The following is a 27,088-nucleotide window of genomic DNA, read 5'->3' as shown; positions in this document are numbered from 1 at the left end:
ATAAGCTATTCATTCTGAAGAAACTTCTATCTTTCCTAATTATCCAATCATTTTCGCTACTCATTCCTTCAGTTCCTCTCTCAAAGTGCATTGGTCATGTTATAAGGCATAGGTAAAAAACACACCTTTTGGTGTTCGATATAAACTCCTTACTGCATACAATACCAAACCATACAATTTTTGGTGCAAAAAGTGCATTGCTCTTGCATTTTATTTTGTTAGAAAGGATGACCCCCCCCCCTGAATATTTTTCCCTTGCAATGTCTTCATGAAATGGTGAGCATACAAATTCGCACAGCTTAAAATAAGTTATGTACTCCATAACTATCCACCTGTGTTGTCTTGTTTTCATCCTTCCTCAACCGATGGGTCTCGGATCAAACTTCAGCCACTTCTATAGACTTGGATCAGTAGCTCAAGCTCCTCCCCTTACCCATAACCCTCCTTTCTAGTTAGAATTACTTCAGACTGAGTTTACCCCCCTTCAATCTACAGTGCGTGTAAAACAGCTATCAGGTGGGAATGATACAGACATGCTAAAGACATCCCAGTGAAAACTACATAAAGTAGGAAACAAAGGAGAAAAGAGCTGGAGCTCATGAACAGTCAGGCAACACACTACTCCTTAGGTCAAACTAGGAGACTTGGGAATAAGAAAAAACTGTGAAGTAGGAAGGGGTTTGGAGGGCGGGAGGTTGAGGAAGGATGAAAATAGACAACACAACTGCATAATTATGGTAAGTATATAACTTATATCTGATGATGTTTTTTTCATCCATTCCTCAACCAATGGGGCACAGTCCCCCAGCTAGAGAAATTCAGGGTAGTCCTCAAGGAAGGATATTCCTGAGTACAGCGGAGACAAATGCTGCCCTATTCCTAGATAAGATGTTGAGTCTGTAGTAAATCAATGAAGATATGTGAATTTGATTAAGTGGCAGCTCTGCAAATGTCATCTACAGAAGATCTAGAACAGAAGGCAGAATATGTGGCCACAGACCTAGTGGAATGAGCCTTAGGAAGGGTTAAAATGCATTACTTTTGTTTGCAAGGAAAATGGATTAAGTGAGACACTTGGCTAAAGTCACCATAGAGACGGATTTTCCTAGTTTGGCTTTGGAAAACTAAATAAACAGTTGGGTCCATCTTTTGTTCTGTGAATACAGAGTTGAAGTTGCCTATGCACATCTAAAAGATAAAGCATGCACTCTCCTTTACTGGAAACATTTGGAAGAAAAAGTAAATTTTTGTACCTACCATAAATGTAGATGTTCGAGTGCTAATACAGCTGCAGTCATAACAGATGGGTTCTCCTGCCATCAGGCGGGTCCTCGGTCGGCCGAATTCCAAAGTCTAGGTCCAGCGTCGGTTGTCGTTGCTTCTTCCCTGACGTCAGTGCGAGAGGGGTATAAAGGAACCAGCCAACGCCATTTTCTTCAGTTTTTCTTGCCCCAGATGTCAGGTGCCCCCAAAAGGAAGGCAATACATACATTTGTGTAATAAAGCAATGCAATATAATCAAAACACAGTAGTTGCAAGCAAATACACCATAAATGAATACCCCAATCAAGTTGTATGAGGAGGTGTTAGCCAACAGGCCTGTCCCAAGAGGGGAAGGAGGGAGGGAAACCTGGACTGCAGCTGTATTAGCACTCTAACATCTACATTTATGGTAGGTACAAAACTGTACTATGTTCATCGTGCATACAGCTGCAGTCATAACAGATGGGTAGAATCCCAAAGCTAAGAAAGGGGTGGTAGGCACTAGGTGGAACTAGGAGGAGCCAGGATGCCCTGCAAGACTGCAGTGGCAAAGCCTGCTCTAGTTTTGGAGTATAATGGTAGGTGGTAGTGCTTGGAGAAGGTATGCACAGAACTCCAAGTGGCTGCTTCCAAAATATCTTTGGTAGGAACTCCTCTGAGGAAAGCTGCGGAGGTAGCTGTGGCCCTTGTGGAGTGCGATCTGATGCCTGTAGGTACAGTTTTGCCATGAAAAGAATAGCAAAAGCGTATGCAGTGGGCTATCCATTTTGAGACTGTCTGTTTGGAAATTGGCTTTCCTTGAGCTCCTACAGCATAGGACACAAAGAGCTGTTCTGATTTTCTGAAAGGCTTTGTTCTGTACAAATAATAACGCAGTTGTCTGTGGATGTCCAAGGAATGTAGTAATCTCTCCCCTTTGTTTTGAGGATTAGGATAAAAGGTAGGTAAGTGTATGGCCTGATTCAAAGCTACCCTGGATACCACTTTAGGCATAAAGGACGGGTTGGTTCGTAAGGAAACCCTGTCCTGATGGAAGATGATAAAAGGCTGCACAGCCATGAGAGCTTGTAGTTCTGAAACTCTACGAGCTGAGGTAATAGCCAGAAGGAAAGCTGTTTTCCAGGATAAATATTGCAAATCTGATGAGGCAGCTGGCTCAAAGGGAGGCAAGGTCAGTTTTTCCAGAATGAAATTGAGATCCCAAGCAGGTATTGGTTGTTTCCTTGGGGGTCTTAGATTCTTAGCCCCTCTGAGGAACTGTCTAAAGAGAGGGTGAGAGAATAAGGGTGGATCAGTGTTGCATTCTGCAGAAATGGCTGAGGCATGGATTTAGATGGAGGAGAATGAAAGTCCACTGCTTAGCAGCTCAGCTAGATACTGTAGTATTTGAGGTAAATTCAGTTTTCCAGGATCCTGACCCTTTTTCTCATTCCAGACACAAAACTGTTTCCATTTTTCAGAGTAAGCTTTTCTAGTTGATGGCCTTCTAGCCTCCAAAATGACATCCTGCACCTCCTTGGAGAGTAGGGTCTGTTGTGATGCTAAGGAATCTTCCATGCGGCTAGATTGAGTGTTTTTAGCTGACTGTGAAGAGTTTTGAAGCTGTGCTGAGTCAGGAGAAGAGGCATTAGAGGCAGGGTCCATGGTGGGGAATGCGTCAGGCTCCTCAGGAATGGGTACCAGTGTTGTCTTGGCCAGTCTGGAGCAATGAGAATCATCTTTGGTCTGTCTGCTCTGGTATTCAATAGAACTTTGGGCAGCAGAGGAAGAGGTGGGAAGGCATAAACTGTCACTGATGTCCAACTGAAAGAGAGAGCGTCCACTCTCCAGGCCTTTGGATGGAAAATCCTTGAGCAGAATTTTGTCAATTGGTGATTTTTGTGGGAGGCAAAGAGATCTATGTCTGGCCTTCCCCATGCTTGGATTATTTCTGTAAAAACTTTTGGATGCAACTTCCATTCGTGTGGGTCTGTCATATTTCTGCTTAGGTTGTCTGCCAGTGTGTTTTCCTTACCTGGCAAGTACTGTGCTTGTAGTTCGATTTGTAAGTCCATGGCCATGTTCCAAAGGGACATGGCCAGTCTGCATAGGGGGTATGAATGTGTTCCTCCCTGTTTGTTTATGTACCACATAACTGTGGTGTTGTCCGTTCTTATCAATAGTTGACCTGGTTGCAGAAGGTCTTTGAAAGCTATAATAGCATTTATTACTGCTAGCATTTCCTTTTGATTGATGTGAAGGTGCTTTTCTTTTTGGGACCATTTGCCCTGAATGCACCGATCTGCCATGTGCGCCCCCCAGGCATAGTCCGAGGCGTCTGTTGTGATGACTTGATTTGTTTGAGGCTTGCTGAATGGAAGACCTGTGTTTGTTTAGCATGCTTGAGCCCACCACAGAAATTCCTTTTGTAGACATGGAATAAGTGGTATTATTGTTTCCAAACTGTGGCTGTGTTGAGACAATAGGTTTTTCAGGTACCATTGAAGTTTTCTCATATGCAGCTTTGCACATGGGATTAGTAAGATGCAAGATGCAATGAATCCCAGAGCCTGCAGGATTTTCCTTGCAGTCAGCCTGGTGCAATTTGCTAGTGTTCTGAAGTATTGAGTTAGTTGCCCCTGCTTCTCTGGCATGAGGTAGGCCATCTGGGTGTTTGTGTCCAAGTTGGCACCCAGGAAAATTATCTTTCGAGAGGGTATTAGCCTTGATTTCTTTTTGTTGACTGTGTATCCCAGAGAGTTCAACAACATTATTACATAAGCCAGATGTTTCAGAAGAATGTGCTTGCTGTCCGCTTGGATCAGGCAGTTGTCCAAATAGGGGTATATTTGTATCCCTTGAAGTCTGCAGTAGGCAATTACTGGTGCCAGGCATTTCGTGAATACTCTGGGCGCAGTAGATAAGCCAAAGGGCAATGCAGAGAATTGATAATGGGTTGAACCTGCAAGAGATCTGAGGTATCTTCTGCAATTTTGTCTGATTGGGACATGCAGGTATGCCTCCTTGAGGTCCAATGTTACCAGCCAAGACTCCTTGCCCAGCATGGGAAGAAGCTGCTGTAGAGTGAGCATCTTCAATTTTGGTACAAGTACAAACGTGTTTAGGATGGATAGGTCCAGAATAGGTCTCCAATCTTTTCCCTTCCTTGGTACCAGGAATAGTCTGGAATAAAAACCTTGACCTTGTTCGTGCGTAGGTACCTCTTGGATAGCTTTCATGTCTATAAGATCTGTAATTTGCCTTTGTGCCTCTGCCCTTTGATTGTGTGGCAGGTTTGGCATGCCTCTCATTTTTGGAAGGGTGTGAAAATGGAATCTGTAGCCTCTGTTTATAATGTCCAGGATCCATTTGTCTTTTGTGACAATATGCCAATTTTTTGAAAATAATACCAGTTTTCCTCCTAAGGGTGCTGCCATTTGAGTCTTGCTTGGCATGCAAAGGGGAAAGTCATTGGGCTTGCTTTCTGAATGGCTGCGAACTATCCTCACCACCTCTTTGTGTAGGAGCTTGCCATTGTCTACCTCTAAACGATCCTTGGGATTGTCCTCTGCCCCTCGGGCGCCTGTATCTACCTCTTTGGGGTCTGTCCGTGGCTGGAAAGGACCAATTTTTGGAAGGCCAATTTCTACTGAAACGTGGGGGTTGTACCTGTAGAAAATCTTTCACAGTTTGCATTGATTTAGCCTTTTCCTCCATTTTCCTTAATACCTCCTCAGCATTAGCACCAAATAATACATCCTTTTGTAGAGGGGCATCTAGTAATTTAGCTTTGACATGATCAGGCAAGGTTTGTTCCTTGAGCCAGGCATGCCTACGTATGACTGATCCTGTAACAGCAGCTCTACATGAGGCCTCTAGAGCATCAAAACCACATTGTAAGGTATGCTTACCCACTTGTTCTGCACTATGCATCAAATCCTGCAACTCCTTCAAGTCTGGTTGTTCAGGTTGTGACATTTTACTTTTCAATTGTGATAACAAAATCTGTTGGTATTTTAGCATATGGAACTGACAGTGTAAGGCCCTCATGGTTAAGGTAGCCGAGGTATATACCTTTTTCCCCCACCTTTCTAAGGATCTGGAATCTCTCTCGGAAGGTAATGGATTTTTAGCAGTGGAGGCCTTAATTCCCTTGGGACCCTGTGAGATGGTTTCTGGGTCTGCAGTATGGCTTTTGTATAGAAATTGGTGTGAGTCAGGAACCCTGTAGTACCTGTCAGGCTTGACTGGGGCTGGAGGCAGAGAATCTGGGTTAAGGCAGGCCTCCGAGTAAACATCATCTAGGATGTCCAAGACAGGAGGTATAGCCAGAGGCCTGTGCTGAGGTAGCAAGAGAAATTCCCTAAGCCTTTTCTTGGAATCTGAATAATCTTGGCCTTCCCAGTGGAAGTGTTCCCTTAAGGTATGCAAAGTTTCCCCAAATGAATAATCCTCTGGGGGGGGGGGGGGGTACAGAAGGAATGGACTCCTCTGCATCAGAATCTTCAAAAGGGGAGTAAGAATGTTCCTGATCATCAGAGTGCTCTGAAATAATGGATCCCTGATTAGAGGAGGGGGATTCTTCCTCCACTCTGGGCCTTTTGTCCGGTGGGGCTTGAAAACCCCTGATAAGAGTAATTAAATCCTCAGCCATTTTAAGCATCTGTTTTTTAGGCATGGGGCCTGGAGATGGGCCCTGTGTAGCTTGTCTCTTAGAATGCATGGCTGCTTTAGACTTAGTGAAAGCCTTAATGGAAAAAGAAGAGGAAGGTCTGAAGACACCTTGAGTGGAGGTAGACCTGTCCACATTTTGAGGTTCAACGCCAGGAGTGGATTTGGTATCTGTAGTCGGGGTGTGGGCCGAGGAGCCTGGGACCTCGGGCACAGGAGACACCGCCAATGAAGTGTCGTCGGTAGTCAGGGGCTGCGTAGGTGCCTCGCTGAGAACCGGACCATGTGTAGTTGGCTTTGGCGTGGTGTCGGTAGAGGCCGCGGACCTCGTGTGTCGGTCCTTATCTTTGCGTTTATTAGACAAAACTGCAGTCGGAGTATCCGACGACATAAAATAGTTAAATGTTTTTCCAAAATAATGCTGGGCGAACTCCGCCCGACACTTAATGGTGCGTTTGTTGAATGTAGCACAAAAGCGACAGACCGAGACGTCGTGGTCTGGGCCTAAACAAGGTATACAGAGGGAATGGAAATCCTTATGCGGTATTTGCTTCCCACATGAAATACAATTATTAACTTTGTCTGACATCGGTCTGAGGCAAGAAAAGTTTCCCCAACGGAGTACTTAGCTTTCAAGAAAACTTCAGTTTCCAAATTTTTGTAATTTCAGGAGCTGACCGACTGGCACTTGCGAACTGCTTCTGCTTCGGGCACCGCGCGGCAAGAAAGACTGAAGAAAATGGCGTCGGCTGGTTCCTTTATACCCCTGTCGCACTGACGTCAGGGAAGAAGCGACGACAACCGACGCCGGACCTAGACTTTGGAATTCAGCCGACCGAGGACCCGCCTGACGGCAGGAGAACCCATCTGTTATGACTGCAGCTGTATGCACGATGAACATCAGGGAAACTGATAAAACTGACTCATAGCTGCTTCTGAAGCCACCTTAGGTACAAAGGTAGGATTAGTGCGGTAGACACCCTGCCCTTGTGAAAAATTAGATATCGTGGTTTAGAACAGATCCTGGAGTTCAGATACTCACCTGGCCGATGTGCTCACGACCAGAAAAATAGTTTTCCAAGACTAAAATTTCAGGACTTGGAGAAGTATATTTAAATCCCAGGGAGGAGCAGGATCCTCAGTGGGGTGGAGGAGTAAGAAGGTCCCTTTAAGAAAGGCTTTGCATAACCTAGATGAGGCCAAAGAGGACTGGTTATGTCCTATATGAAAACTGGAGACCACTGCAAGTTAAATCTTAATGGTAGAATAACTAGCACAACAGTTAAATATGTAAGCAAGAAAATCTAGACTCTGGACAGCCCAAAGGGAGAATTTTTCCATTTACCCGTATACCTTTCTCACAGTTTCCTTCAGAGAAGATCTGAGGATTTATATGACTGGAGATGAGAACCTGGACCATCTATCAATCAATGGAAGTGGAGAAACCACAAGATCAATTTGAGGGTCCGAATGTCTGGGTGAGTTATCCCTGACGGGTGAAAGAGAAGATCCTGACTTGGATCCAACATCCAAGGAAGATGCACGAGATAAAGCCACAAAAAGGGAAGCCATACCTTTCAAGGCCAGAAAGAAGCAATGAGGATTACTCTGCACTTCCAGTAAGATGATTTCTGTAAAAATTTGGGAATTAGTGGAGTAGGAGAAAAAGTGTAGAGGAGCCCAGGGGGCCAATCAAAGACTAGAGAGCATCTCAGTTACTCCGCCCCTGGAGGGATTAGAGTGAAATACCCATTGCATTTGGAATTGAGATTTGAAACAGATTGCAGCATGTATTATGGGACAAGACCAGCTTATTAAAATGTATATTAATTTCAATTTATTAATGATGCTATAATATGATTGTTAAAAAGCAAATATAATTTGTATGCAGGGCTGGAAAAAATACAGCTTCATAAGCCACAGTGTTGCTGTGTTTTAAACTGCATTCTTTTAGTATGTAATAGGAGAGAATAGTACGTGTTGCATGAAGTGCGGCATGTAGTTATTAGAAAAAAAAAGGAATTCGTTAGCCTGACTCCTGCAGGCTAGGAGTGTGTTGTTGCTAGGGTAGGTCTGAAACATCCACGGTCAAAAACAAGACCCCTTGGGAAGCAAATAAATCATGTATAGGAAGGTGTTCACATGAAGTCTGAGGCAAAAATCACGAGAGATGAGGACATTTGGAAAGTTTTATACAGGACACAGTCACAATAACGTAATGAAAGTGCATGATTAGGTTTGATAAGAAAAATGTATAAAAAATGTGGTTTTGTCTGTGTTCAGAGAGACTATTTTGACATCTGCTATAAAGACAGTCTCCCAGCGCTGTAAAAATAAAATTTCTGTTTGCACATCCTGAAGTGTTCCTGACTAAAGGCATATAAGGTAAATTCTTAATGTTATTTATTTATGACAATTTGGTGCCATTCTCTGGATCTGAAATTTGGTATTGCTGCAGGGCAGTTCTGGAATAGGGCCCATCACAGATTTTCTGTGAATTCCACACTGCTTTGTATGGAATAGTCAGAGACTCAGATGTGCAGTCATTCAGGGTGTGCAAACATACTAGCCTTGGCAGGGAAATTGTTTTGTAAGGGGAAAAGGGTTGGTGTGCGTTTTTCTTCTTTTTTTTAGACAGTTTTAGCAAATGTAAGTGCATAACTATGTTTGTAGTGTAAGTGCATGACTGTGTTTTTGTTTGACTGAGTGGTTGTAAGATATACAAGTAATAGTGGGAGGACCCCACAGTAAATGAGTATACTAACTGTATGTGCACATACAGTAAAAGACAAATTAACACAAGGAGGTGCCTTGTGTCGACGGCGGTACCCTCAGGATTGAAATGTAAGAAGTATGAGAGAGGTTTTTATTCTGTCAATGTATGAATGTATGAGAGAAAGAAAAGAAAAAGTTAAAAGCTAAAAATAAAGTTAAAACAAGTTCATGAGGCCACTGCATGATTGGGACTTAGACTATACAACAAGTTCATGAGCCCATAGCATGATTGGGACGTAGATTGTAAAGTTAAAACAAAGTCATGAGCCCACCGCATGACTGGGACGTAGACTGTAAAGTTAAAACAAGTTCATGAGCCCACTGCATGATTGGGACGTAGACTATACAACAAGTTCATGAGCCCATAGCATGCTTGGGACGTAGACTATATACTGTTAAAACAAATTCATGAGCCTACCACATGATAGGACACAGAGGTATGTGTTGTTACAATAAATTCATGAACCCAAAGCATGCTGGGACTTAACAGTGTGATTGTGTGAAAGTACCCTCAGAGGGTCCGAAAGAGTGGTCAGTTCTGGACACAGTACCTACCCGCCCTGTTATCCTGATCGCAATGCTGGAGCTGTAACTTTTGAACTCGCGCAGGGACGAAAGCAAGGGGGTGCTGTGGGAAAAGGCTGATCGCAACCTCTCCTCTGTTGCTGCATGGTGACAGACTTCCTACCCTTCCCTCCCTGTATGGTGTGTGGATTACTACAGTTACTTTCTGTCTTCGGAATTGCCAGAATCCAGGAGTTGTCAGATAAGCCTAACATTTTTATTACTGATTTATAAAATAAGAAAAATGGGAGCAAAGATAAGCCAAGATCAAATCCCTGAAAAGGGAACACCTACATATTTTATGTATTTTAATTATGGGAAGGAAAGTTGTAAATATCTGTATGACTTGTTTCAGCTTACTAAGAATTGTGCTGGTGGGGTATTTCCATTAAATGGAACTTATGATAAGACTAAATTGCCTTTCATTGAAAGGCATTTTAGAAGAAAAAAACAAAGCAAAGTGAGTAACAAATGTCAGTATTTTATTCTTGGTATACCGAAGCTCTTGAAAGGGAAAAAAAAGAGTCAACATTAAGGGGGTTACAGAATGCTAATAAACAGCTGTTGCAGCAAGTAAAATATGTTAAGAAAGCAGTACAGATCAGTAAAAAGGGATCCCGTTATTCTGTTTTGGCAGGTTTGGGGAAAAAAAAAGCAGAGACTTTTAAAAGAGGATAATAATCCTTTAGTAGCTACTGAACCCCACCACCATATGTACCGGTACAGGTGGCCCCTGTACAAGAATCTGCCGTTTCTCAGACCTCTGAATTTTTGAACACAAGGTCAGCTTGGTACTGTTACTTGTCAACTTAGGAGCTCCTGTTCACTTCTTATCTTTAAAACAGCATCTGCAATCAAAAAGATTTTACTTCCTTCTTCCTGTCATTCTCAACAAGCTTCTACCTCTCCAACAGGAGCACTAGTGTTCAACACTCCTGTGGCTCATCACAAGCACTCACATGACCTTTCCAACAGGAGCACTAGTGTTCAACACTCCTGTGGCTCATCACAAGCACTCACATGACCTTTCCAACAGGAGCACTAGTGTTCAACACTCCTGTGGCTCATCACAAGCACTCACATGATAGGGTAGGACAAGAGGCTACTGCCTCTGCAGAAGATTTTTTTGGCACCTTTAAAAAAAATTGGGGGGGGGGCTAATGCTGATTTGCATACTATGTATAAATGTTTTCTAACTGAAAGTAGAAAAAAAAATCCATAAAGGTTTAAGGAGGAATCGAAAAAAAAAAACTATTACAACCCTACTTTTTGATGGACTTAAACCAGATGCTTCAGAAAGTTACTCCAATGATATAAAAACGCAGTTACTTAAAAAGGCTACAATAAATTTTATTCCCAGAGGAAATGCACTAATAAATAAAAGGATAGCACTGGTAAATTACACAAGTGTGTCAGGCATGTAGGCAAAATAAAGAGAAAGCCCCTGCAAATTATTCATCTTAAAGCAGTGTTTGCTAAACATTTAGCAATGCCAGATCCAAATGAACAAGCTAAACCAACTACTGCAGCTGCCTTCGTGCAGGGTTTGCAAACCCTGCACAAAAAATCAAATGAAACAAGTGCTTATAGACTGGCAGGAAAAAGACAAAGTCCACACTAAGTGCTGCAAATCACCGTACTGACTATGTCAGGGTAATAAAACAAAAATAATTCTTATCCCTTTGCTGCCACTAAAAGACCCTTTGTTAATAAATGCAAAGCCAATTCTATTCTTGGTAAAACTGGCAACACTAGGTCTGTATTAAAAGTTACTTCACACAGTTAATACCAGTATAAAAACAAAGTAAAGGCAGCTGGTGTAACAACTGCTACTATTACGTATCCTGTTTCAGAACCCATCCCCATTTGTTTAGGTCCGATTGAAGAAAAGCATTCTTTTCTTTTGAGTACTACTGCACCAGTAAACCTACTGGGAAGAGATATGTTATGTAAGCTGGGTCGTACTATTTACTGTACCCCAGAAGGGGTGTATCTAAATGTTCCAACAGAATCAGAGGGTGAAGTATTGGCACTTTTAGAATAAGCTAAAGAACAGCCTGCTGGAAACATACAGGCAAATGAAGAGTTAATACAGCAGGTACCTGCCAACCCGTGGGCTAAGCATGCAAATGACGTAGGTAAACCGAAATCAGCAAAAACAGTAAAAATAAAATAAAATCCATCGGAACCTCTCCCCAGAGTTCCACAATATCTACTAAAGCCAGAAGCAGAGCAGGGAATCAAACCTGTAATTCAGTCTCCAATACATCAAGGAATAATACTAGCTAAAAGCCCTTGTAATACTCCTATTTTTCCAGTGAAAAAGCCAGGAAAGGATAGTTTGTACCAGACTTAAGGGCTGTAAGTAATGCAGTACTACCTACTCTTCCTGTTATTCCAAACCCAGCAAAAATACTGAGCTCCATACTACCTACAGCTAGTTACTGTTCTGTACTAGATCTATGTTCAGCATTCTTTTCTATACCTATACACCCTGACAGCCAGTTTTTGTTTGCTTTTACTTATCAGGGACAGGAATATACCTGGACACTGTTGCACAAGGATACACTGAATCTTCTTCACTATTTTCTCAAATTCTACAAAAGATTTGGAGAATGTGACATTTCCAGGTGGGTCTGTCTCAGTACAATGTTGTGTCTTTCGGCTTTTCCCGGTTAGGGGTCGCCACAGCAGAACTCCGGTCCGCTAATGACTGGTAGTTGACTTTTACGTGCCGACTTACTAGCCCTGACGCACAACCTTCAATGAAGGTACGCCCATTCACGCATGTCTCCACGCATAAGACGCTCTAGCTGAGAATTGAACCGGACAGCGTCTTACTGTGAGGCGACAACGCTACCACAACACCACCACTGCAGGTGGTCTGTCTTAGTACAATATGTAAATGATTTACTGATAACATTGCTAAAAGGAATTTTGTGCCAACAGAATACCTTGCATCTTCTGACTACCCTTGTAGGAAATTACCTTGCATCTTCTGACTATCCTTGCAAAACAAGGACACAAATTGTCAACAAAAAAATTACAGCTATGGTTACCTCAGGTACATTACCTTGGTCATTTAATATCTCAGAGTAGGATCTTACAGTAGCTATCAGTCACTCTGAATCATCTTTATTACTTAAAATAAAACTCATCCCTTCTTGACTGCATGTCTAACTAGATATGAACTTACACTTCTTTCTGACCCATCTATTTCTATGATCTGCTGCCCTGTTCTAAATCCTGCATCTCTGTTGCCTAATGCGGAGGCTGGTGAAGAGCATGATTGTGTGTGTAACTAAATATTTGCTTTCTCTTAGGAAGGACTTAAAAGATACTCTTATACCCAATGCTGACATGCATCTGTCTGTGGATGGTTCCTGTTGAAGAGATCAAACAGAAAAGTTGATCTCGGGGATAGGAGTCTGCACAGAGGAAAGAATATTGTTGCAACAAAGATTTGAGGGTGTTCACTCTGCTCAAATAGCTGAGCTAGTGGCTTTGCAAAAAGTCTGTGAGTTAGCCAAAGACAAAGTGGCCAACATTTTTACAGACAGCCATTATGCTTTCGGGGTGGTACATGACTTTGGGCAACTTTGGAGAGAGGGGGGGGGGGGGTTAACCTCTTCAGGAAATTAAATTAAACGTTCAGGGTACATAAAATAATTGTTAGATGCAATTTTGCTACCTAAAAAGCTGTCTGTAATCAAATGTTGTGCCCATCAAAAGGGAATAGATGCTGTAACAAAGGGTAATAATTTGGCAGACCAAGCTGCTAAACAAGCAGTAACATGGTTACAAAAGGTAACAATGTGGCAGACCAAGCTGCTAAACAAGCAGTAACATGGTTACAAAAGGTAACAATGTGGCAGACCAAGCTGCTAAACAAGCAGTAACATGGTTACAAAAGGTAACAATGTGGCAGACCAAGCTGCTAAACAAGCAGTAACATGGTTACAAAAGGTAACAATGTGGCAGACCAAGCTGCTAAACAAGCAGTAACATGGTTACAAAAGGTAACAATGTGGCAGACCAAGCTGCTAAACAAGCAGTAACATGGTTACAAAAGGTAACAATGTGGCAGACCAAGCTGCTAAACAAGCAGTAGAAGATTGTTGTAAAGATATGTGCATGTTAACTATGACAAACTCCAACAGTAATGATGTTTGATTTTAAAAAGTTGTCAGTCTTTCAAGCTGAAGCATCACAGGGAGAAGTTCTGAGGTGGCTGAAGGATGGATGTGCAAAATCCTCTGATAGCATATGGCGACATCTGGACGGCCGACTGGTGGTGCCTGCCTCTTTGCTACCTTACCTGGTAAGGGCATATCGTATACCAGCCCATGCATGTAAGACAGCTTTATTTAATCAAATTACCCGAAGTTGGTATTCCCCTCATGTCTCCTCTGATACTTCAGTACGTATGAAATTGTAGTGTATGATTAAAATATAATGCAAGTAAACATGCCAGCAGTAAGGCTGCATGTTTACCTCCACCTTGGGGACCTTTTGTTAACATACAGCTGGACTTCATCCAGATGCCTAAGACTAATCATTTTCAATTTATCTTGGTTATGGTCTCTTATGTTCACTGCATGGGTGAAAGCTTACCCATGTTGCAAAGCAGATGCAGTCACAGTTGTCAAAAAGTTTTTGTATGACTATATACTGAGATTTGGTATACCATGTTCTATCAATAGTGACCAGAGAATACATTTTAATAATGCATTGCTTAAGGGACTATGTAAAGTTTTTAATACTAAGTTGAGTCTTCACTGCCCCAACCATCCAGTCAGCTGGATTAGTGGAAAGGGTGAACAGGAACCTTAAAAATAAAATTTCAAAGATTTGTGCTGAAACCCATTTAAAGTGGCCCAAAGCCCTTCCTTCAGCATTAATGAGTATGAGGGCCTCACTAAATGCCACCAGGAAGTTGAGTGCATATGAAATATTAATGGGGAGACCCATGGCTGTTCCAGATACCCCTCCAGTGGGAAATGCCGATTTAACTTTGTCAGATGATGCTATGATTTGTTATTGTAGGAAACTCCTCAAAATTTTGCAGCAATATCATCAAACAGGAAAAGCAGCATTATCAAAGCCTCCTGACCAACCCTGTCATCAAGTACAACAGGCTAATTGTGTCTACATAAAAAAATTTTCCAGAGGAAAAAACAGTCTCAGCCGGAGGTGGAAGGGTGCTTTCCAGGTCCTGTGATGACCCTGACCGTTGTTCGCTGTGCAGGACTACCAACGTGGATCCATTCATCTCATTGCAAGAAGACCTGTCGTGTGGGGATCCCAGACGAATCATTGCAGCCAACAGAGGGAGATAGAGGTGTGACAGATAAATCATCTGCCCAGTGAGAAGGTCAACTTCAGTAGCTGTCCATGATGAATCCAGTGACAACAGTTACTTTTGCTTTGTTTCTGCTGCTGTTCCCTTCTATAAACTGGTGGAGAGAAAAACAGTTTCTTGCTGGTTCTTCGGTGATATGCCAAACTAAACAAAACAAACTGCTGAATATGTTTGCATGTACCTCATTATTCTAAGGCAGGGATTCCTATGATTCCTATCCCTGCATCACAGGTGTCATTTGAAAAGGACCTTAATGACATCAGCTTAACCTGGCGTAATGTTACTGATTTTTCAAAGGTTGTATTTCTTCAACTTGCAACCACACATCATGGAGACACATGTTATGCCAGAAATGGGACTGTACCAGTAGGGAAAAACAAATGCAACCACACCATGCATGAAAGGGTGTTAAACTCTTTGCACTTAAAAAGCTATGACTGGGGGCATGGCATGGGCATAAGTGACCGTTACTACATCTGTGGTAATCCTGCCTACCCCTAGTTGCTGCTTTGTAGGCTATATTACTCCTGCTATTCAATATTTCGAACACCCACCCACAGGTAGACTGAGAAATAAGCAAGCAATCCACTGGAATGAGCAAGTATTTTCAATTTTTTATCCTAGGTATGGAGTGCAAAGGACAACGCTTGAAATCACCATACCTGCCCAAATTCTACAGGAGATGGCCAACAAAACTTCACATCAGGATGGCAATTCGAAAAATGACTGAAATGTGAACTGGGGTGTTACAAAATCAAATGGCACTTGATATAATGCTTGCTGCAAAAGGGGGGGGGTCATGTGCCCTCATAAGGAGTCGTTGCTGTTCCTATGTTAGTGACTATCATGATAAACAGGAAAAACGGTCAAACTTCATGAAACACAGGGCAGTATTTTTGGTAACCTGAAAACTAGCATAATCCAGGGTATTGTCATTGTACTTTTTATTATATTTGTGATCAATTTGATATTTTATATTCTAAAGGCAGTGATTACAAGATGTTTAACCTCACCTCCACATGAAAAACCACTGCATGCACAAATCAATGACAGTTATCTTTTGACAAAAAAATTATGATGATTACAATGACACTGAGGCGTATTTTATCAAGTTGAAAAAAATAAAAATATATTTATATGTATGGTATGACACTGTCAGAGGGAGAAAACTGTTATGGCACAAGACCAGCTTATTAAAATGTATATTAATTTCAGTTTATTAATGATGCTATAATATGATTGTTAAAAAGCAAATATAATTTGTATGCAGGGCTGTAAAAAAATACAGCTTCATAAGTCACAGTGTTGCTGTCTTTTAAACTGCATTCTTTTGGTATGTAATAAGAGAGAATAGTACGTGTTGCATGAAGTGAGGCATGTAGTTATTACAAAAAAAAGGAATTTGTTAGCCTGACTCCTTCAGGCTAGGAGTGCGTTGTTGCTAGGGTAGGTTTGAAACATCCAAGGTCAAAAAAAAGACCCCTTGGAAGCAGGTAAATCATGTATAGGTAGGTGTTCAAGTGAAGTCTGAGGCGAAAATTACTAGATGAGGACATTTGCAAAGTTTTCTAGAGGACACAGTCATTGTAACGTAATGAAAATGCATGACTAGGTTTGATAAGAAAAATGTATAAAAAATGTGGTTTGTCTCTGTTCAGAGAGACTATTTTGACATCTGCTATGAAGAGAGTCTCCCAGCCCTGTAAAAATAAAATTTCTGTTTGCACATCCTGAAGTGTTGTTCCTGACTAAAGGCATATAAAGGTAAATTCTTAATGTTATTTATTTATGACTATAACACATGGTTGACCCCACTAATGGAAAATCGTTTTCACCAGCACAGGGTTGAGAGACTACTTATGACAGAGTAAAATAGACCTACTCAGTCTGTTAGCACAATGGATTACCCTATGCACTGCCAAACGAAAGCGACCAGAAGAAATCTCCCACTGCCCAACTCTCATTGATTCTCGACACGGGGGTAGGACTTGGTTACCCCCTGCTTGTTGATGTACCAGACAACCATCAGTCTGTCTGAATGGCAATCATCCCTGGAGGAAGAGCATCTGCTCATTGCAGATTCATGTAATACATGGAGCAGAGAGAAGGTGGCATCTGATAGATCACTGAACTGCAAGCATCCACTAAAGTACCCTCATGTAATATCTTGCCGGGGATATTAGAGTTATGGAAGCTGCCTCAGATCCCAGGAGTTGTAAAATCAATCATGCCTGTGGGGGAAGGAAGAGACTATGATTGGAATGCTCGACTTTGTAATGTGTTTACTCTTGCGTGAGGAAGGCTTGGGATTTGGGTAACCATGTTCAAACGAGCCAATGACCTCCAGGACTTGAGTAGGGACAGCTGAAACTTGGCATAGTTCATGGTTATGCCCAGTTGAAGACACAGTTGGAGCAAGCACTCCTTGGCTTGAATCAGTAGAGACTTGGTGGGAGCAGAGATGAGCCAGTCATTGAGATATGTAAACAACTAGAATCATAGCAGTCTTAGGTAAGCTGCAACCACTGCCATGCTCTTGCTGAACACCCTGGGGGCTGAGGTGAGACCAAAGGGAGGACTTAACTGGCAACGACTGGGTCCCAGCAGGAAGTAAAGAAACCTTCTAGATTATCTTTCTCTTTTGATGTGATAGCATGCATTCTGGAGATCTATCAAGCACATCCAAGCGTCCTTGCACAGAAGTGGCAGAATGGCCTGAACTGTGAGCATTTGGAACTTGGGCATATCTAACATATTGGCTTAAGTTGCTGATATCTAGAATAGGTCTCAGGGGCCAGTTTTCTTCACTGCCAAAAAGAACCTTTTAGTAAGTTCCGAATCCTTGTGGTCTGGGGGACCATCTGGATGACCCTTTTTTCCAGCAGTTTCTTTATTACTATGGCTAAAGCTCATCTCTCAATGGGTGTAACATTTGGAAGTCTTGAAGAACAATTGCAGGCTGTACAGAAAAGGGTATGCAATAGCCTCTGTAAATAATCCTCTGCACCCAAGTGTCTTTGGTGATGGCATTCCAGGTTTGTGGGTACAAGGATAAGCACCTCCAACTGCCCACAGAGTGCAGCAGTCAGGCAACTCTTCAGGAGCAGTGACAGGGTTTCTCAGAGAATGTTCCTCTAAAAACCCGAATTTGTGGGTCTCCTCTGCCATAAAAGGATCTGTCCACAGAGTCTTGGGAAGAGCCTTGCAACTAATGGAACCATATTTTCCTGCTGCCTCTCAGATTCTGGGAAAAGGTTGCTTGAGGTGTAGAAAAATGGATCCCTATGGCAGACGAGGTATTCCAGTCTTGTTCATTCCTGGATAGGGTTTCTCTATCCTTGGGGTCAAATAAGGTAGAGCCATCAAAGGGAACATTGATGAATAATGACTTGAAGGGCTCTGCAAAGTCATAAGGGTGCATCCAGGTATGCCGTCTCGCAGCTATTCATGAACACACAGCTCTCAAAGCACCTTCTGGGGCATGGGAAAGGAGTGTCAGAGGCATTCGATATGGACTGTATAGTAGCCAGTTGCAAAGAGATGGTGGTCTTATCCTCAGACATGAACCAAGAGGGGGCATTGGAAAAACTCTTTGCTGAAGTCCCTCTGAAATCCTGTAACATGTGCCAAATAGAGCAAAGGTCACTGATACATACACACACTTCCCAAACCTGTCAAATGCCCAGGACTCTCCAACGATGGGGTGTGCAGCAGAACTTTGTTCAGCAAGTTCTTTCTTGGTGGCCACTGCTTCCGCCATAGCATTTTCTGGGGGACCTTTGCTCCAGTGGGCCCAATCCTTAGATGGAACCAAATACTTACTAGGTTTTTTAGGAACTGGCTCCATAACATACGGATCTCCTTCTATGCTCAGTGGGAGATTAGGTCCACTTGTCTGCAAAGGGGACTGCCAAGGCATAGTTGAGTTGGTTTTGAAGGCCTCAAGAAACAGACTCCTCTTGGGAGGGGGTGTCGGAAGGAGACATCCTCAAGTAGTGTTCTTGGGAACCCTTCCCCTTCATCGAAGTGTCTTCTGTCAGAGATTCCCGTGGGGAATCTAACTGCCTTCTCTTGCACGTACACTTCAAAGAGGTGTCCTCCATTGGGATGCCCCAGAGAGGACTCGGAAGTGTAAGCTGAGTCCTGAATAAGGACCATCTCAAGGCCTGCATGGGCTGGCTGACCTGATGTGACAGAATGTATAGGCTGTAAGACTATGACAAACAGTTGTGGGAGGGGTGAACCCGAGGGGGGCAAGTATGTGTTATCTGCAGAGATTGAGGAAGCTCTCTACTACCCCAAAGGATGAAGACATACTTGAAGCAAGGGCTGCCCTGGCAGGAATGGAAGACAACTATCAAAGACAGCTAAAAACATTACCCTGACTCTGCCTCAAGGCAGAAGTTGGAGCTGAGCTGTCCAGTGCCAAGGTTCTGAGAGGGAGAGATGGGTCCAAGGGCATCAGAGTAGAGACTAACCTGCTGGATCTGGCACCTATGCTCTGGCTCAGAGATCCCTCCTGCTCTGACAAGGTTAGACCTGACTGGATTAGAGATGTTGATGGAGTTGGAGGCCAAATCTGATGTAGACAGACTCAGAATTCTCAGGTCCAATGGCTCCAAAACCGAAGGCTAGATCAGAGTAGAAGTCAACAACTGGGTCGGAGCCAATGGCAGGCTAACAAGTTCAATGGGAGATAGGGATAGTATAACTCCCAAATGAATCTGGACCCAGAGAAACTTCCTCTTTATCCTGTCCACCTCAGTTTCAGTTAGGCTCCTAGACAACCTGAAAATCGTAGAGACGGATGGTGGGCTGGAAGTTATTCTTGAAGTCTCTTGAAGGAAAAGTGACTGGATCAGAGTAGAAATTGTCTCCAGTGTATAGGAGTAGTAGCAATGAGCTGGAGACTTGGACCTTGTTGGATCCAATGGACCTGATGGTTTTGAAGGTTTAGAAATTTTCTCAGGTGGAGCTTAACCCAAAACAATACAGCAATAGTGATCAGGGGACTGCAGAGGCTTACAATCAAAATGTGGAATGGCAGTTTTACGAAAGCCACTTGTTCGAAATCGCAGCACTCAAGGTCAGGAATGCCAAACAGCAATATTACGAACCATAATAACGAAAGTAGAGCTGCATTTGTTATTATGAGTTCGGCATTGTGAATGTAGATCTCGGTAAAGTGTGGAGTGGGGAATTTCCCATTTTCCTTACTGTAATGCGATCTTGGAGTTGGTATACTTAAGTTGCAGGAGGTGTGGGGGCGCCAACACTGATGTTCGATTCGGACAGTTCAGTGTTGTGAGTGGGACAGTCTCAGTGATGACTTCCGATGTTTTGAAGGGATCGGTGAGTATATTTTCATAGTTTCAGTTCGGCATTGTGCATAAATGCACAATTGCTGTTCTGAATTTTGATAGTAAACCATCCTTTATCTAATCTCTTTGTCCTTGACTGATGAATTCCTCTTAGCCCTCTCAGAGGTAGAAGCAGAAGCTGAAGAAGTTGAAGAGGTGGATGGTTAAGAGACCCTTCAACGCCAACTTACTGCAGTGTTCACATAGAGTACTGTGGTTGAAACTCGCACATACTTTTCATTCAATGTACATGTAAAACAGACCCCAAGCAATATACCTACTCCTGGATAGCACATCTTAAACCTACAGGAGGTGCATTTTTTAAAACCAGTCAGCTTAACCGACACTGTAGCTAAACAGAAAAGGGAAGGTAAAAGAAACAGACAGGGAGTAAGATTACCAGTGATGGTTAAAAACAACTAGACAGACATAATTACCAACAATGGTTAAATATGGAGAGGTACCCATACATAGGTAGCAGAAGGGAAAATTTCCAGGCACAGAACATGCCTACATAAAAAAAAATATAGCCAAGAACAGATTTTTTTTGTGTGTGTGTGTGTGTGTATAGTAGTACCCGAAAGAGTTTAATTATAAAATATTATAAACAGAACACTTAACCAAAAAGCACTTCATATGCCCGAGCTATGGGAACCACATCCATTCACTGAAGCAGTTAATGACATCTGGAGTAATTCTAGTTAGGAAGGAAGATTATGAGTAAATGGAGGAACTCAAGCTATGGATCCCAGTCTAGAAGTGGCCAGAATCAAATCAGAGACCCATTGGCTGAGGAAAGGATGAAAAAGACAACATCAAACCTAATACACAGACTACTTTCTTCCCACAAAAGTAGTTTTATGCTTACTAGAAAGACAAGTTGCGAGTTCTAGCAGATGGAACACCTCACACTGAAAATGAATATGTGTAGTAGTGAAACCACATTATAAGAAGCAACTCCTAAAAAGCTCAGTTGGTGTTGATTACCCACAGTGCTTTGCAGTTATATGTAAATCATTGCTCAATACCAACCATGACATAGTAAAAAACAAGCCCCAAGCAGTGAGTACATCCACAATTGATAAACAACCAGAAGCTCAAATGAGGCAGAAGCCAAACACTTCTCAAGTAAAATCAACAAAATTTATTGCCAAAAGGGTTAGCGCTTTCGCAGTGATCAACACCGTTTCTTCAGAATGCCTTCTGCCTCATCTGGGTTTCTGGTCATTTACCAACCATAACATTTCACAAGTGTGGTTATAGAGAAAAAAACGAGTAAACAGTGGAAATAAAAAGCACACTATAATCTTCATTAGCTGCAAAATCACAACTTACCATGAGAATTCAGTTGTAAAACAAAGATTCGTCCAAACATGACTAACACATTGTAACAGGCAAGTAAAAGTCCTGATTAGTGAACTGGAAAAAGTTACTGCATGCATGTCAACTAACTACGGATTTTGTCCTAGTTATTGCTTCAGTGAATTACAACAATGCTAATTTATGGCAGTGATCAATAATCCCAATGCTACAGTGAATTAAAGAAATATTTTATAGCAATGGTCAATATCCAGTACCTAATTCACTGTGCTTATATTTTTGTATCCGACAATTGTTGATGAAATTCAGTGAACCCGTATAAAAGACTTGACCAATGCATTTTCAGGCCAGACAATACAACAGTCTCTCCCCTGTACCTTCCTTGGAAAGTATTTGCTTAAAATAAGCCTTAAATTTTACTTGTTAAAAGAAAAGAAAAAAAAAAGAGAGAGAGAAAAAAGAAAAGAGTTACTGTTTCTGACACTTGTGCATGCAGACAACCAATTTCACAGCTTATAGTGGGGAAACAAAATGGAGTGCTGCTCATATCCATATGAGAATTACTACATGTATGATCTTATCATTATTTAAACAACACTCTTTATAGTTGTGAAAAATGTACCAAAAATACATTTAAAAAAAAACTGCTGATCAAAATAACTTTCAAACAAAGAATTCAACAGTGCACTGGCAACCTTTAATTACATTTCTCATGATAATCTGTGACAAAGAACATCATTCATAGAAATTCTAATACCCACCAGTGTGAAAGCTGAGCTCATCTTGTTCCTGACCCTCGTAATCATAGAGTGCTCGCACCCGTACTTCAGCTTCAGATCCATGGTCCTCTTCAAAGGGATTGTTATCTCCATTGGTATTTGCAGAATTGAAAGGATTGGCAGATTCCTCATCATCTGAACCCTGCTTTTTGTCATGGTTGCTGATACTGAAGAAAAAAAGACAAGACCATTACCTCCTTTACCATTTCTTGTCTAATCACCTTCCAGAGAGAACATCTGCTGCCAAACTGTGACAAAAATTGGTTCTTACAGCTTATCTTTCACCACTTACAGAACATACCCTTAACAGCTGCACTGTGGGTACTTTTCTTTTTCTGCAGGATAGACAGTTAAACATACAGAGAGTTATAATAGAAATCATGCTCTGCATACTAATTTTGCTGCTGCTTGTTTATTTTCCTATCATGCTACAACATACCTGCAGATTAGTTCAGAGGATTAGGGCACTGAGCTAATGAATGATATCATGCTGTTTAGAATTTTACCCAGACTCTGAGCAAGTCCTGGGTCACCTCTGAGGAGAGGCCCTTGTGCCTAGTGGATGCGCCCAGCACACTTCCCTAGCTAAAAAAAAAATCTAATATTTGGCCATTGTATTACCCTAATTTCTACACTAGAATTATGTTTCACTCTACAATCTTTTCTTAACATAGATCTTTTCTCACTGGGAAAATTCTATGCAGCTCACTCAAATCATCTAAGCCAAAGAAATGCAAATAAATTACATCAAACACAACTTATGACTCCCCTCATAAGCTGTGTTACCTCTCAAGGAATAAATGCATGCTATTAACTCCCCACATATGCATGTCCCAAGAGGTTAATGGTGCACTGAGACTCAGTTCTACCTTATTTGATAAAGTCTGCTAAGAAACCTTTCTAACACTTAACTACATACCACAGTGCAATCCATCTTAAAAACTGCACATGAATAAAGCATACCACTATGTTAACCCACCTTAAAAACTGCATGAATGAGGCATACCACTATGTTAACTCATCTTAAAAACTACAGAAATGAAGCATACCACTATGTTAACTTATCTTAAAAACTAAAGAAATGAAGCATACCACTATGTTAATGCACCTTAAAAACTGCATGAATGAGGCATACCACTATGTTAACCCACCTTAAAAACTGCATGAATGAGGCATACCACTATGTTAATGCACCTTAAAAACTGCATGAATGAGGCATACCACTATGTTAACCCACCTTAAAAACTGCATGAATGAGGCATACCACTATGTTAACGCACCTTAAAAACTGCATGAATGAGGCATACCACTATGTTAACCTACCTTAAAAACTGCATGAATGAGGCATACCACTATGTTAACCCAGAGGCATACCACTTACATTACAGCATGGCACAGGATTACTATGAGATGAACAACAAAACAAAAGCTGGAGGACTATTATAAATGTAATTCTACAAAAGCATTACCTTTCAAATTCTGGATGTGGACTCCTTAGATTATAACACAATTTGACATAATTAAACCTAATAAGATTAGCATGCAAGTACTGGAATTCCCTGCCATTAAATATCGAACTAACACTTCCAACTTTAAAAAACTTCTCAGATCGCACCTATCAGAATCATGGACCTGCTCTGCAAAAACCCCTGGCTAGGAAAGAGATGTCTTAAGGCAGCTAAAGGTACACGTGTGAATAGTACACCCCTACTAAGCATATATACACTTAACTTGCTTGTTTTCTACCTACAATTACAGCACTGCTATTCTTTGTATCCTATCTAGACTATATGATTATATCAGTGAAATGTAGAACATGTATTTTCATTTGTACTTGTATCTGAGATTGAATCAATATTTGTATCTGTACGTTGTATATGATCTTATGGTTATTTATAAATGTGGAACCTTTCTCCCTGGGTCTCTGCCAAAAAAGAACTTTTTGTCCAGTCGGACTTTCCTGGTAAAGAAATGTAAAATAAAATAAAACAAATATATAAAAGTCAGATAATTACATAACAGTAAATGAAAAGGGGCATTACACATTACAGGATTTGGTATTGTGATCAGTTTTCTTAACAGCTATGCAACACACACTGCACAAGGACTCAAGGAAAGGAATGCATCTCTGTAGAGGACATGGGATTTGCACCATGGCCGATACAGACATGATACAAAGAGAAACTATGCAGGGTTACAAGTGGTCAGACAAGGTGCATCTTAAGATTCAATACAAAATGCAAGACATTGCACTAGGATAACAAGAAAAAAAAACAACTCACGTTACGACTCCACACTGGAAAATGACATTGAGAGCAGCAAAAACTGAACAAGACCTTTGTATCATCAGAAGATCTAAGGGTAGACGGTAGGTAATGAAGCCCCCCCATCCATTCTTAATAATGCATACCAACTTTAGCCCTGCCCCTTCCCCTAACACTATCACTATTCAGACAGTGCATCTAAATGTAGTGGTATTTTAACAGATCAGTTTCCTTTTCCAATGGATTTGTCATACGTTTTCAACAAAGTAAGTTTTGATTACTAATGTTAATTACTTTGCACTTGAGCACTAGTAAATTCCACAATTTGACATTCACCTTTCTACATGTACGTATATACGGTACATTTCTCTACTCTACAAAATGCACAATAAAACTGCTTCTTACCTTAAACAGGTGCATAGTGCAAAAGGAAAAGAATACCTAAAAAACACTAGGAATGGCTCATATCAAAAAGATATTTGTATTTAGTTTATTTTCAATTTGTTTACTGCGTTAGTCCGACTGGACACAGGGTGACCGTTTTCAGTGGAGGCCCGGGGAGAAAAGCTCCAAATACATAGTAAAAAATAATAAAAAAATGATATAAACATAGCTATTTTGTACAAAGAGCATAGAACATATAAAAGGAATAATAATCAGAGTTTTATAATTGATGCAGCATACAGTTGTTAGAATACTGAGAAACAATTAAACAAGATATACAACAAATATAGAATTGCTTGAACATATTCAAAAAGAAGTTTCCATAGACAAACAGGGTCATAAACTAGAAATCATAGCTATAAAGGTGGCCTAAACACCTGGTTCACAGTACTAAGCACTACGTGAAACTTACACAGTACACCTGTATTTAGGGATGTTGAAAGTCAAGAACAGGTGAAATTAGTCTGGTTCTGTACAGGAACATATCCAAGTTTTGAATAGGAGATCTTTTGAAAGTATGTTTATTTAGACATCTAATGTCAGAGGGTAGAGTGTTCCAGGCCTTAGCAACTGCATAGGAATAAACAGATTGACCTGAGCTATGTAAGCAACTGGTAACAGACAGTAGGGCAGTATTGGAAGATCTTAGTTGACGTGCAGTATTATGGATGTTGAGCAGACCAGAGAGGGCAGGTATTTTATTTGGTTGGTAAAGCAGTTGATGGGTCAGGAGAAGTTTATTGTATTTTAGTAGGTTAGGGAGTTCTAATCATCCTAGTTGTCTTAGGGAGAGGCAGTGATAAGAACGAAACTTCGCATTGGTTGCAAATTTTGAGATATTACTGTAGCAGGTAGATAGTTTCAGAAGGTCAGATTTGTTTAGGTTAGTTAGAACTGGGGAAGCGTATAAGTAAGGTGGAGAGTAGACGGGTACGAGAGATAGTGATTTGGGATTCCTGTGTGAGGAAGCTCTTACAGTGGTAGAGTGGACCTAGTTTTTTATGAACTTTGGCAATTCTTAGTGCCATATGTTTGTAGGTTTTGGTCAATAGTTACACCTAGTAGCTGTGATAAGGGTATTGTTGGAGGATGTTATTGAGAATGGCGAGGTAGGGGTGAAAGTTTTGGATGGGTGGAAGTTCGTGAGTTGGCTCTTAGATGGGTTTAATATGACTTGGGAGGAATTTAGCCATTTTTCTATAGCAGTGAAGGCTTCCTGGGTTCTGTCTTGGAGTAATTGCAGAGAGGGGGATGAGCAAATAAGGGTGGTGTCATCAGCATACTGTACTATATTAGTCTGTTGGCTAGCTGAGGGAGGTTACTGGTAAAAATGGAAAATAGTAAGGGACCAAGAATGGATCCTTGCGGAACACCTTGTCTCACTGGGAGGAGAGGGGAGATAGAGTTATGCCATTTAACAGCTTGATGCCGGAGGACATATCATTTTTAAACCACAGTAGAGAGGAGTTATCCAGATTGAGCTCAGAGAGAGTAAGTCGATAGTAATTTGCAGTGGGATACCATATCAAATGCCTTTGGCAGGTCTAGGAAGACAACAGATACTAAGTTACCAAGATTTCTTTGATAGTTGACGTGATTAGTTGACGTGATCAGTAAAGGATACAAGGGCAGAGGTGGTACTATGGTTTGGCCGAAATCCATGTTGGGAATTTTCTAACAGGTTATAGTGAAGGAGATGATTCAGTAGTTGGGTGCGTACACATTTTTCCAAGATTTTTTATAGGGGAGATGGTAATTATCACCCTATAGCTATACTAAGTTCTGTTGAGGGACAGTGTGTTCAGCTATGGATCTATTGATGAGCATGGAAATAAGGTAGGTGATGGCAGAGATGGCAATCCTGAGGTAATCAGCAGGGAGTTTATCAGCAGCGAGAGTGGTGGGTTTCAATTTGGCAAGGTGTTTATGAATTAGGTCAGTTGGAACTGGTTTGAGAGAGACTTGGGTGCTGGTCTTACAGTGATGGTTATGTATTTTGGGGGTATTTGTACTAGTAGCAGTGGAGAAATTGTTGAATAACCTTTGGATGGAGGAGGTGAAATAGTCATTAAACTGGGTGGCAATATCATTGCTATCACCCTCAGTGTTGGGGAGGTGATTTTGCCTGGTTGGAGAATGTGGTTAATTGGGGACCAGAAGTTTTGTGGATTGTTGTAGTGAGTTTTTTTTTTTTAACTGGATAGAATAACTTTTTGTCATTACGTATTTGTTTGTTTTTTTGCTTAGTTTCTGAGCTTCTAGGAAGTATTGTCGATTTGTACTGGTTTTGTTGGTATGCCAGGTTTC

General features: G+C 41.4%; 1 protein-coding gene across 1 annotated transcript in view; it reads right to left on the bottom strand.

Annotated features, from left to right (window-relative positions):
* Window positions 1–27,088, bottom strand: part of PACSIN2 (protein kinase C and casein kinase substrate in neurons 2) — a 309,624-nt gene that overhangs the window by 25,480 nt on the left and 257,056 nt on the right. Inside the window, exon 8 of the mRNA XM_044087531.1 lies at window positions 22,056–22,240. Coding sequence (XP_043943466.1) covers window positions 22,056–22,240 — 185 coding nt within the window. The remainder of the gene's footprint in view (window positions 1–22,055; window positions 22,241–27,088) is intronic.

This window comes from Protopterus annectens, chromosome 11.part0 (assembly GCF_019279795.1).
Source record: "Protopterus annectens isolate FY-2018-M chromosome 11.part0, PAN1.0, whole genome shotgun sequence".
Taxonomy (NCBI): Eukaryota; Metazoa; Chordata; order Ceratodontiformes; family Protopteridae; genus Protopterus; species Protopterus annectens.
Note: the sequence above shows the minus strand (reverse complement) of the source record. Positions and strands in the feature narration are given on the sequence as shown.